Here is a 13228-nt window from a genome sequence, read left to right as displayed (position 1 = left end):
GGTAGGTATAGGACAGATGTTGGGGGTAGGTTCTTTACTCAGCGAGTCGTGAGTTCATGGAATGCCCTGGCAGTAGCAGTGGTGGACTCTCCCTCTTTATGGGCATTTAAGCGGGCATTGGATAGGCATATGGAGGATAGTGGGCTAGTGTAGGTTAGGTGGGCTTGGATTGGCGCAACATCGAGGGCCGAAGGGCCTGTACTGCGCTGTATTCTTCTATGTTCTATGTCAAGGTCCTCATGATAGGCTCATTCAGAAGATTAAGATGCATGATGATTTGGCCTCATGGATTCAGCACTGGCTTGCCCATGGAAATCAGAGGTTAGTGGTGGAAGTGTTTTTTCCAGGCTGGAGGTCCATGACCAGTGATGGTACAAAGTGATCTGTACTGGTGTTTGTGATATACAGGTCATTCTGGTACACCGTATGTTTCGTCAACGCAAACTGGCTATAACACAATTGACAAATTATGGACGCTCTTTGGATAACACAAACTTTCTACTGAACGTGTATAGTGATTTTCTATAGCGCAAGTTTGTAGAGGAATGCAATTGTCACGTTATACCAGAATGCACTGTATATAAATGACTTGGATGGGTTTAGTAAGTTTGCAGATGATACAAAGCTCAGTGGAGTTGTGGATAGTGTAGAAGGTTGTGTAGAAGTGGGATATAGTGCTAACCACTGAGCCACTGTGCAGCTTTCATGATAGGAATGCAGTACTGGCCACCCAATAATTGAGAAGATGCACAGGAAGCAGGAATTTCGGGCATGATATAGACAATGAGTAAAGAACCTCAAATAATAAAGTTGGAATATTTTAACTAGTTCAATAACAACTCCAACAAGCAACAAAGGTGCATGAATGGAGTGTAAAATCAATTCAGCAGGATTCATTTTTCTCAACCATTAGGAAAAAGTCCAACGCGATAGGTTATGACTGAATCAGATATTGGCAATATGAACCAAAGAGAGGTTCCGCGCAAGGGAGCATCAAAGCAATTTCATTCACAATATGAGACCAAGATCAAAGTCATTCATTGAAGAGAAGTAACTTTCTTTCAAAAAGGGTGAGAATGAAGCGAGTGAAAATATATCGCAAAAGATTACCAATAAAATAAATTCCAACAAACTAAACTTGGTCAGAATGTAGGAAATATTTCAAACCGTGATCAGTATAGAAGCAAACTTCAAAAAAAGGCAGAAAATTAGCCAGTGATATCACACAATAAATTAATACAGAAATAACTTAAATAGTTACAGAAAAGACAAAATAAAATACCCAGACAGCAAAGCAGAGGATGACAAAAGAGAGAAAATAAACAAACGATCAATAAATAATTAAAAGCAACATAAACAGCACAAAGATATTCCAGAAATACATCGATGCATTGGTGTGCAGCATCACTGGCAGGGCCAGCATTTATTCGCCATCGCCAGTTGCCCTTGAGAGGGTGGTGGTGAGCTGCCTTCATGAACCCCTGTGGTCTATGTCCTTAGGTCAACCCACAAGGGAATTCCTGGATTTTGATACAATGACACTGAAGGAATGGTGACAGATTTCCAAGTCAGGATGCTGGGTGGTTTGGAGAGGAACTTGCAGGTGGCAGTGTTCCCATGTATCTTCTTGCCCTTCGAGATGGAGGTTTGGAAGGAGTTGTCTAAGGGGCCTTTGTGACTTATGCAGTGCAGCTTGTGGATGGTACACACCGCTGTTACTGAGCATAACTGGTGGAGGGAGTTAATGTTTGTGGATGTGGGGTTAATCAAATGGGCTGCTTTGTTTTGAACTGTGTCAAGCTTTTTGGAGTTGCAGCTACTCCCATCATACTCTTTTGTCTTATAGGCTTAGGGAGTCAGGAGATGAATTGTTTGCTGCACGATTCCTCACCTCTGGGCCACTCTTGTTGCCACTGCATTTATAGGACAGGTCTAGTTCAGTTTCTAGTCAATGGTAACCCCCCAGGATGTTGATGGTGGGCGTTTCAGTGATGGTAATATCTTGAATCTCAAGGGGTGACGATTAGATTGTCTGTTATTAAGATGTTCATTGTCCGGCACTTGAGTGATACAAATGTTACTGGTCAACCCAAGCCTGGATATTAGGTTAGATTAGATTACTTACAGTGTGGAAACAGGCCCTTCGGCCCAACAAGCCCACACCGACCCGCTGAAGCGCAACCCACCCAGACCCATCCCTCTACATTTACCTCTTCTCCTAACACTACGGGCAATTTAGCATAGCCAATTCACCTGACCTGCATATATTTGGATTGTGGGAGGAAACCAGAGCACACGGAGGAAACCCACGCAGACACGGGGAGAATGTGCAAACCCCACACAGAGAGTTGCCTGAGATGGAAATTGAACCCGGGTCTCTGGCGCTGTGAGGCAGACCACTGTGCCGCCCACCTATTGCTCAGGAGAAAGTGAGAACTGCTGATGCTGGAGCTCAGAGTCGAGAGCGTAGTGCTGGAAAAGGACAGAAGGTCAGATAGCATCCGAGGAGCAGGAGAATCGACATTTCGGGCATAAGCCCTTCATCAATCCATTCCTGATGAAGGGCTTATGCCCAAAACGTCGATTCTCCTGCTCCTCAGATGCTGCCTGACCTGCTGTGCTTTTCCAGCACTACGCTCTCGACCTTGAATACTGCTCAGGTTTTGTTGCAGTTGGATATTGATTCAGTATCTAAGGGGTTGCGAATGGTACTAATCACCATGCAATCATTGGTGAGCATCCCCACTTTTGACCTTATGATAAAGAGGTCATTGATGACACAACTGAAGACGGTTGGGCCGAGGACACTACCTGGAGGAACTCTTGCATTGATGCCCTAGAGCTGGGACATCTGACCTTCAACAGCTGCAGCCATCATTCTATGTGCCAGGTATGACTCCAACCAGTGGAACATTTTCCCCCAATTTCCATTGATTCCAGCTTTGCTATGGATAATTGATACACAATCCGTCAAACGTGACACTGATGTCAAGGGATGTCACTTTCACCTCATCTCTGGAATTCAGCTCTTTCATCCATGTTTGAACCAAGGATTTAATGAGATCAGGAGCTGAGTGGCCCTGGCAGAACCCAGATTGGGTGTCACTGGGCAGGTTATTGCCGAGCAGGTGCTGCTTGATAGCTGTCAATCACTTGTTGCTTATATTGTTTGACATGCAAGTTGTTCTTCTTGGTAGTTTCGTCGAGCTCATTTTTTTTTTTTTAAGATATGCATGGTGCTGCTCCTGGCATAGCCTCCTGCACTCTTCACTGAATCAAGGTTGATCCCTTGATTAATGGTAATGGTTGAGTGGGGGATATGCTAGGCCATGAGTTCACAGAATGTGCCGAGTATGATTCTGTTGCTGCTAATGGCTTACAGCACCCAATGGAAGCCTGGTCTTGAGTTGCTAGATCTGTTCCAAGTCTTTTCCGTGGTGATAGTGCCACACAATATGATGGAGGTTACTCTCAGTGTGAAGGCAAGTAGTTATCTCCACAAGAACTGTGCGGTCACTCTTACCAATATGATGATGCACTGTTACATCTGCTGCAGGCAGATTAGTAAGGATCAGATGAAGTATGCTTTTCCCTTTTGTTGTTTCTCTCACACCCACCACCAGCACAATTTAGCAACTACGTCCTTCAGAACCTTACAAGTTCAGTCAGTGGTGCCTCTGCTGACCCACTCTTGATGGTGGACATTGAAATCGCCACTCCCCCACCCAGAGTACATATTGAGCCCTTGCTACCCTTAGTGCTCTGTCCAAATAGCAGGACAAGGCTGATGGTTAAGAGCTGGTTTTCTTTTGACTGGAAGGGACCCATGTTGTTACATGCATGGATGTAATATTAAACATGCAATGAGTACATTTACAGATGACATGAAAATTGGTGGTGTTGTTTGACAGTGAGGAGGATGGTCTCAGGCTACAGTCTGATATTAATCAGCTGTTAAAATTGAGCAGAGCAATGGCAGGTGGAATTTGATTCCAACAAATGTGAGATAATATATTGTGAGGAAGTTAATATACGCAATGATCGCTAATTCCCTCGGGAGTACGGAGGAACAAAGGGACCTCGGTGTACAAGTCCATAGATTCTCGAAGGTAGACAAGGTCAGAAGTCAGACAACACCATGTTGTAGTCCAACAGGTTTATTTGAAATCACAAGCTTTCATCAGGTGAAGTGACCAAAGCTTGTGATTTCAAATAAACCTGTTGGACTTTAACCTGGTGTCACCTGACTTCTGACCTTGTCCACCTTAGTCCAACACTGGCACCTCCACGTCATGGACAGAAAGTAAAGAAAGCAGGTGGGATGCTTGTCTTCATTCATCGGAGCATTGAATATAAGAGCAAGGAAATCTTGCTACAAATTTATCAAACATTGGCCACATCATGGATGGAATACTGTATGCAGTTATGGCCTCCACACTGTTGAAATGATGTGATTGCACTGAATAGGGTGCAGAGGAGATTCACCAGGATGTTGACTAGGATGGAAGGAGGCACTAGATAGGCTGGGGTTTGTTTCCCCTGGGGCAGAGAAGGCTAAGGAGGGATCTGATTGAGATATACAAAATTATCAAAGACATAGATAAAGTAGATTGTGTGAATCTTTTCCCCAGAGAAAGCATATCTAAGACCAGAGGGCCCAGATTTAAGGTATAATCTAAATGATTTGAGGAAAGGTTTTTTCACCCAGAGGATGGTAGAAATACGGAACGTGCAGCCCAACAGGGTGGAGGAGTCAAGTACTCCCTCAACACTTAAGCAGCATCTAGGGAATGCTCAGGGGAAACACAGTGGCTCAATTGTTAGCACTGCTGCCTCACAGCACAAGGGGCACAGGTTCAACTCCAGCCTTGGGTGAATGTGCAAACTCCATGCAAACATTCTCCGAGTTTCTGCAAGGGATTCCTCCAGTTCCCCCCCCCCCCCCCACCCCAATCCCCATCCCAACAACAGTCCAAAAATGTGCAAGTTAGGCAGAACTGGCCTTGGCCACGGGAAATGCAGACTCACAGGGATAAGATAAAGGTGGGTGGGGCGGGGTGGATCTGGTGGGATGCTCTTCGAAAGGTCGGTGTGGACTTGATGGGTCGAATGGTCAGCTTCCACGCTGTAGGAATTCTAGGATTCTATGACCACCTAAAATGTCAGGGCACAGCAAGCTATGGACCAAGCACAGGTAAATGGGATTAGTGTAGTTGGTGTTTATTGGTCGGCATAGACATAGTGGGCCGAAGTGACTGTTTCAATGATGTAGGAGTCTGTAACTCGAAGTGCTGTTTACCATGGAGGATCATAGAACCATTGGCCACGGGAGGACAACATGTGGTAACCAGCAAGATGTTTCCTTGGTGATGGTAGTGTCAGGACATTGTCTGTAAGATATCATTCTATGGGAATGACTGTGGTTAGCTGCTGATTTAACTCATCTGACACTGCCCCCGAATATTATTAAGAAGGACTTCACAGAGTTGACAGAGCTGTGCTTGCCATTGTCATTTCTGATGCCTAGGTCAATGCCTGGTGCTCCAGGTTCATTAACGTTTGAAGACGAGAGCAGCACAGTGGTTAGCACGGTTGCCTCACAGTGCCAGGGACCCAGGTTCAATTCCAGCCTTGAGCCAAGTACAGATAAATGGGATTAGTGTGGTTGGTGTTTGCTGGTCAGCATAGAAATGGTGGGCCAAAGGGACTGTTTCAATGATGTACAAGTCTGTGACTCTAAGTGCTGTTTACCATGGGAGGATCATAGAACTACAGCTGTGTGGAGATGGTGCACTCTCCCTATGTCTTTGAGGGTTTCCTCCTGGCACTCCGGTTTCCTCCCACAGTCCAAACATGTGCAGGCTAGTTGGGTTAGCCATGGGAAATGTGAGGTTACTGGGATTTGGTGGGTCTGGATGGGGATACACTTCGGAGGGTTGGTGTGGACCCGATGGACCAAATGGCCTACTTCCACATGGTGAGGATTCTATGATCTAAAAGTTGATACAACTGCTGTGCTGGGCCACTTTAGAAGGGCAGTGAAGAATCAACTACATTGCCGTGAAATGGGTGACACATGTTGGCCAGACGAACTCAGGACAGCAGATTTCTTTCCTGAAAAAACATTTGTGAAACTAGACGGGCTTTCGCAACGCTGTCTAAGAAACTGTCCTGAAAACGGTCAATGAATTCCTCATCTCGACTACTTTTTCTTGTCTGATTTTTCCAGCCGATACAGTGGTTAAAATTTCCCACAAGAGTTGATGTATCCTTTTGACAAGATTCTAATACCTCTTCCTTGAAACCCTGCCCTATCATGTCATTATTGTTACAGGGCTGTACACAAGTGACCTCTTGCTTTTATCATTCCTCATCTCTACCCATACTGCTTCTTTATCCTGATTTCCGATTCATCGTTAATTAACGGAGCCATTCCTTCATTATTTCCAAGCTTCATGTCCTTTCTGAATACCAGATATCTTTCAAATGTTCAGATCCCAACCGGAGTCATCCTGCAGCAATAGCTCAGTAATGGCCACGAAATTGTTGTTATTCATCTCAACTTTTACAACTCTTCATCTGTTTTGATTACTACATGCATTCAAATAATGCTCTACGTGGTGTCCTTTTATTATTTTTTGTAATTTCCACTCTTTTCTGTTGCTTTGCTCTTACATCTGTATTTTCTGTCCCTTCCTGTCACTGTCCTTTTATCATTTCCCACATTCATTCCGTTGTTTGTTGCTCTTTCCCCCCACTCTTTCATTCACCACAACATCCCAAATTCGGCCCTTTGCCAACGATGTTTTAATTTAAAAACTCACTGGAGGGTGATCGGCATATTAATGATTAGAAAGAAATTCTAGATTAGAAAGAAATTCTAGATTAGATTAGGTTAGATTAGATTACTTACAATGTGGAAACAGGCCCTTCGGCCCAACAAGTCCACACCGACTCGCCGAAGCGCAACCCACCCAGACCCATTCCCCTACATTTACCCCTGCACCTAACAATTTAGCATGGCCAATTCACCTAACCTGCACATTTTTGGACTGTGGGAGGAAACCGGAGCACCCGGAGGAAACCCACGCAGACACGGGGAGAATGTGCAAACTCCACACAGTCAGTCGCCTGAGGCGGGAATTAAACCCGGGTCTCTGGCGCTGTGAGGCAGCAGTGCTAACCACTGTGCCACCGTGCCGCCCAAATTCTATTGAAAAACGAGAGAAAAACCAGAAAGAAACTTAAAAACATGACACAGAATAATCAGGGCAGGCCAAACAAGCAACAAGAAAGATGAGGAGACGGTGCCCTACTCATGATCTTTAACAATATGGAATGGCAGACCCTCAAAGTAGCAGTAAAAACAGAGACCAGTCCCAAATAAACACACAGGGGATTCAGGAAAACCGTCTTTACCCAGGGGGACTCTCTGATTGGGCACATTGATGGAAAGAGAGAAACTGGAGGAAGAAGGCTGGAAAGGACCTAGTGATAGGATTGGACATGTTGGGTGAGAGGAAGTTCCTGTAGAAAGTAAACACCTACATTAACCAACTGGAAAACACACTGGCTTGTGCAGTGTAAATATTATAAAAATTGTTGTTGTACGGCCCCTCTCGACTCCCATTCCTTTTCATTTTCTTTCAAATTGCAAGCAGCCATATAGGGGTGTCTTTACATGGAGTGCTCACTGAATGACAAATGCACTGCTCTTTCCCCCACCTTCCCCTTAACGTCTCCTTACCCAGTGGCTTTGGAGGCCAGAGCTGAGCTGCGTGATAGTCGGGCATTGACCTCAATGATGCAGTACTCCAGTGAGGCGGGATGCAATGCGTACTGAATGTTGCACTCGCCGATGATGTCCAAATGGCGCACCACCTTGATCGCGGTTTCACGCAGCATGTGATACTCCTCATTGGACAGCGTCTGACTGGGGGCTACAACAACTGAGTCTCCTAAAAGACAAGGAACAAAGGACCAGGTTCACAAACAAAGAACCACCGGCTCCAGGGACTGAGCAGAGCATATCTGAAACTGAGTCACTTCACCTCGATTACACTGACAGACCAACTCCTATTCCTCTTGACTTTTAGGAATCCCCATCACCATTGGTCCTCCTCACTGTTAAACTGTGAGCTCATGTCAATCCCATCCCATCCACCCTTCTCAAGACCTGCCACCTGCAATCCAGGTCAGTTAGAGTTACCCCATTCAAAGCCTACTCTATCTCTCAATAGGCATAGAACAGCATTGACTGGACTTCACACTGGTGCAATAGAAGGGCAGTCGGAAAATCTGTCTCTCCTGCAGGTAGCTTCCATCTTTATGTTAACCTCCCACATTGTCAGTGCTCCTGCTCAATCCTGGGTTATAAATTCAGTGGTCACATCAAAAACACTTGCTGCATAAAGGTGAAATCTCACTGATTACCAAGGAAATAAATGGTGCGTGAGAGAGCCAACTACTGTGCAGCCACCCAGTATCTCACTGTGTAGTTTGACAGCTTCTCACTGCTGCATTCGCTCACTAGTTTCGGAATAACATGCTAGGGACCCTGTGCTTTGGACTTAATCTGCCATGGATCAGCGAAAGGACAAGAGGTAAACTCTACAAGAAGTAAAGCTTTCCCACCAGACCTGGCATTTCTCAGAGAATCATGACTTGTCAATCAACCAAGCAGCTCAACAAGGAGGACTGTACTAAGGATGAAAGGCACAGATCTACCTCCTGCTGCTGGGCGAACATAATCCCCTGGAGATTGTACCAATGGGAAACAGAGTGCCACACTGCCAGCTAGGTGAGGCTCACTGACAACCAAAGAGAGCGAGTGAACATGAAGGTCAGTGAGCAAGTGGTAGTGCGTGGACATTAAAGCAGCGCGGACCTCCCCAAGTGAAATCCTCTCACAGTTACGTTCCCAAACACTACACAGTGTTAGAGAACAGATTATGAATTCCTCTCCTGACAGCTTTACCTGTATGAATTCCCAAGGGGTCAAAGTTCTCCATGTTGCAGACGGTCACGCAGTTATCAGCCACGTCGCGTACTACTTCATATTCCACCTCCTTCCAGCCCAGCAGCGACTGCTCCACAAGGATTTGATTGGTCATGGCCAAAGCCTGGAAAGACAACAGACCAATCATCAGAAATCCGGCATTGTGCTCCAACAAGGAGACAGTGAGGACAATTGCAGATCTGTATTGGTATAGCCATTTTGTTGTAAAGCCATTTTAGCAGGTCCACTCAGTGTGCACATGCACAATTTAAATTTTGGATGAAAGGCTGTGGTTAAGTAAGTGGGGCATTAGAGACAGAGAGGGATAGCGATGAGATGGCAGGAAGGCCTAAACACCAGGAGTCAGTGTTGGTAAACAAGGCAGATAACTGTGGCCAGAAAATAAATAAGAACCAGGGGTGGTCGGGCGTTGTGATTAAGCAAATATGCACTAGTTCGGAAGGAGGATCACTCGACTCCAACCATTTACTCTGCCTCTCTGTCTACAACACTGCCAGATCTACCGAGATTCTCCAGCACTTTCTCTTAGTTTTGTAAAGGCAGTACCTCAATTTGATATGACTGAAAGAACTCTGCTAATAAGAGATAGGATGACAAGATCATTGTTGAAGGTGTAAAAACAACTTTAGTAAGAGCACGGGGAGTTTGCACGTTCTCCCAGTATCTGCGTGGGTTTCCTCCCACAGTCCAAAAATGTGCAGGTTAGGTGAATTGGCCATGCTAAATTGCCCATAGTGTTAGGTGAAGGGGTAAATGTAAGGGAATGGGTCTGGGTGGGTTGCTCTTCAGCGGCTCGGTGTGGACTTCTTGGGCTGAAGGGCCTGTTTCCACACTTTAAGTAATCCAACCTAATCCATCTAATCCACCCGGGTTGGGTGGAAACACAAGAGGAACCCCAATTACCAAACGCCTCTCACTATGTGGCATTTGCCGGGCTCTATACCAGATCTGGAGAATTGATGCTGGAAAAACACGTCAGGCAGCATCCTGATGATTCTTGATGAAGGGTTTTTGCCCGAAACGTCAATTCTCATGCTCCTCGGATACTGCCTGACCTGCTGTGCTTTCCAAAACCATACACTCTACTCTGATCTCCAGCATCTGTAGTCCTCACTTTCGCCCTCTGTATTCGAGCTCATACCGTTATAGAGTCCTACAGCACAGAGTCCATGCTGACCAAAATGTCCATCTACACTAACCCCATTTCCCTGCACTTTGCTCATATCCTTCTAAACCTTTCCTATCCATGTATTTGTCCAAATGCCTTTTAAATGTTGTTAATGCACCCACCTCAACCACTTCCACTGGCAGCTCATTCCATACGTGTACTACCCTCTGTCTACAAAAGTTGCCCCTCAGGTTCTTTCCCCTCTAACCTTAACCTGATGCTTTCTAGTCCTCGATTTCCCAACCCTGGGAAAAAGACAGAGCATTCACCCTATCTATGCCTCTTGATGCTTTCTAGTCCTCGATTTCCCAACCCTGGGAAAAAGACTGAGAGCATTCACCCTATCTATGCCTCTCATGATCTTATACACCTCTATAAAGTCCACCCTCTAGACAAAACATTCATCGCTTGTCCAACCTCTCCCAAGAACTCAGAGCCTTGAGACTTCGCAACATCCTTGTAAATTTCTTCTGCACTATTTCCAGTTAAATAAAATCCTTCCAAAGCAAGGCGACCAAAACTGAACACAATATGCTAAATGTGGCCTCAACAGTCCTGTACAACTGCAACATAAATTCCCATCTTCTATACTCAATCCCCTGATTGAAGGCCAGTGTGCCAAAAGCTTACTTCACTGCCCTGTCTCCCTGTGACTCCACTTTCATAGAACTGTGCACCTAGACTCCAAAGTCTCTCTGTTCCACTACACTCCTTAAAGCCCTACCATTCACCAGGAACTGAACTAAATAAATTTAGAAGACATAGTACCACAGTGCTTCTGAGGACGCTCCAAAGCGCCGAAGATGTCAGCTAGACTAGGGACTAAACGTCTGCAAATCAACTTCCCAACTAGGTTAACAAACCCAAAACCACGCCAAACTACTTCAGTCAGCCCCAGCAATTTCCTAACTCCATCAAAGTTCCCCTTGCCCCAGTTTAGAACTTGAACCTGTGGACCAGTTTTGTCCCTCTCCACAACTATTTTAAAATTAACAGAACTATGATCATTAGTCTCAAAGTGCTCCCCCACTGTCACCTCAGTCACCTGTCCTGCCCTATTTCCCAAGAGTAAGTCAAGTTTTGCCCCTTTCCGAGTAGGACCCACTATATGTTGCTTAAGGAAAATTTCCTGAATGCAATTAACAAATTCCACTCCATCTAAGTCCTTAATGTTATGGCAGTCCCAGTCTATATTATGAAGTTCAAAACCCCTAATATGACAAACATATTGCTCCTGCAAGTCTCACGAACTACCCTGCCTATTTTTTGCTTTTGCAATTTATATGTTAACAACCTGAACGTTTAAAATCTAATTTTAGAATATGCAGACAGCACAAAAGGTCAGTAAGGAACCCACTCACAGAGAGAAAGGCAATCACCAGAGAGGACTGTGTACAGACCAGAGGAGATGTGCATCATAGCTGGGGATGAGGGAAGTGAGGGTTAGCGTTCATAGTCCAAGTGAACCTTGGGAAAAAATACACATGGATATTATACAGTGGTGAGGGTTTGGAGAGGTGTCAATTTATTGCAATTCCCTCTGTGTGGCAGTACACACACACTTGCTCAAGGGTAGAGCATAGCAAAGGCTGTCATTCACCAGGCTGCCAGAATTCCTGAAGAGATTGAGCTGTGAAACAAGATCATCACTCCAAATTTGCAGACAACACAAAAATAGGTGAAAAGGCAAGTTGTGAGAGGGATGCAGTTCACAGAGAGATAATGATTTTGAGATGCCAGTGTTGGACTGGGGTGTACAAAGTTAAAAATCACACAACAACAGGTTATAGTCCAACAAGTTGAATTGGAAGCACACTAGCTTTCGGAGAGCTGCTCCTTCAGTAGGTGATTGTGGAGGACACAATTGTAAGGCACAGAATTTATAGCAAAAGTTTATAGTGTGATGTAGCTGAAATTATACATTGAAAAATACCTTGATTGTCTGTTGAGTCTTTCATCTTAAGACACTACACGCACAACACAACACACACACACAACCCAGACACACACACAAAGTTACATTGTACTTTGCTTAAAAATTGCATGAATTCATGGAAAACTCTTATTTCAATTTTTAGATTAGAATCTAAAAACACCTTCAACATATTGTCTAGCTAACACCAATGGTTACACCTAACCTGAGAATGCAACTTTAAAAAAAATATGTTTTGTGATTTAAAGAAAGAAGGAAACTATCATAGTATTCGCACAGATGAAAGACTTAACAGACAATCAATGTATAATTTCAGTTACATCACACTAAACTTTTGCTATAAATTCTGTGCCTTACAACTGTGTCCTCCACAACCACCTGATGAAGGAACGATGCTCCGAAAGCTAGTGTGCTTCCAATTAAACCTGTTGGACTATAACCTGGTGTTGTGTGATGTTTAACTTTGTACACAGAGAGATAGGTTAACTAAGTGAGCAACCAGTTGGTGAATGGAGGAAAGCATGGGGAAATGAAAATTGGTCATGTCAAAAGGAAGTTTTAAAGAACAGAATTATTATTTAAATGGAGAAAAACTATAGAAAACTGCAACACAAGGAACCTTGATAAGATAAATGCTGAAAGGATGTTTCCCCTCATGGGAGAACCGAGGGTCAGAGGGAATAGTCCCAAATTCAGGGGTGCCAATTGAAAACGGAGACAAGGATCAATTTCTTCCCTCAGAGGGTTGAGTGTCTTTGGAACACCTTGCCACACAGAGTTGTGGGGGTAGAGTACTTGTGTATGGTCAAGTCTGAGATAAATAGATTCTTGATCAGTCAGAAAATCAAGGGTTATGGAGAAAGGGCAGGAAAGTGGACATGAGGAGATGTGCCTCATAGCTGGAGAAGAGGGGAGGTGAGGGTTAACATTCATAGTCCAAATGAACCTTGGAAAAAATACATGTGGACATTATACTTTGGTGAGGGTTTAGAAAGAATTTATTGCAATCCCCTCGGTGTGGCAGTACACACACACAGTGTGTGTGTGTGTGTGTGTATATGAGTGTGTATGAGTGGGGAGGAGAGAGGTGGGGAGGAGAGAGGTGGGG

General features: G+C 44.6%; 1 protein-coding gene across 1 annotated transcript in view; it reads right to left on the bottom strand.

Annotated features, from left to right (window-relative positions):
• Window positions 1-13228, bottom strand: part of cps1 (carbamoyl-phosphate synthase 1, mitochondrial) — a 730040-nt gene that overhangs the window by 639237 nt on the left and 77575 nt on the right. The window contains exons 17-18 of the mRNA XM_043693435.1: window positions 8978-9122; window positions 7748-7958 (exon numbers count right to left, since the gene is read on the bottom strand). Of these exons, the coding sequence (XP_043549370.1) occupies window positions 7748-7958; window positions 8978-9122 (356 nt within the window). The remainder of the gene's footprint in view (window positions 1-7747; window positions 7959-8977; window positions 9123-13228) is intronic.

This window comes from Chiloscyllium plagiosum, chromosome 7 (genome assembly GCF_004010195.1).
Source record: "Chiloscyllium plagiosum isolate BGI_BamShark_2017 chromosome 7, ASM401019v2, whole genome shotgun sequence".
Classification (NCBI taxonomy): Eukaryota; Metazoa; Chordata; class Chondrichthyes; order Orectolobiformes; family Hemiscylliidae; genus Chiloscyllium; species Chiloscyllium plagiosum.
The sequence above is the reverse complement of the archived record's forward strand: the minus strand, read 5'-3'. Positions and strand labels throughout refer to the sequence as shown.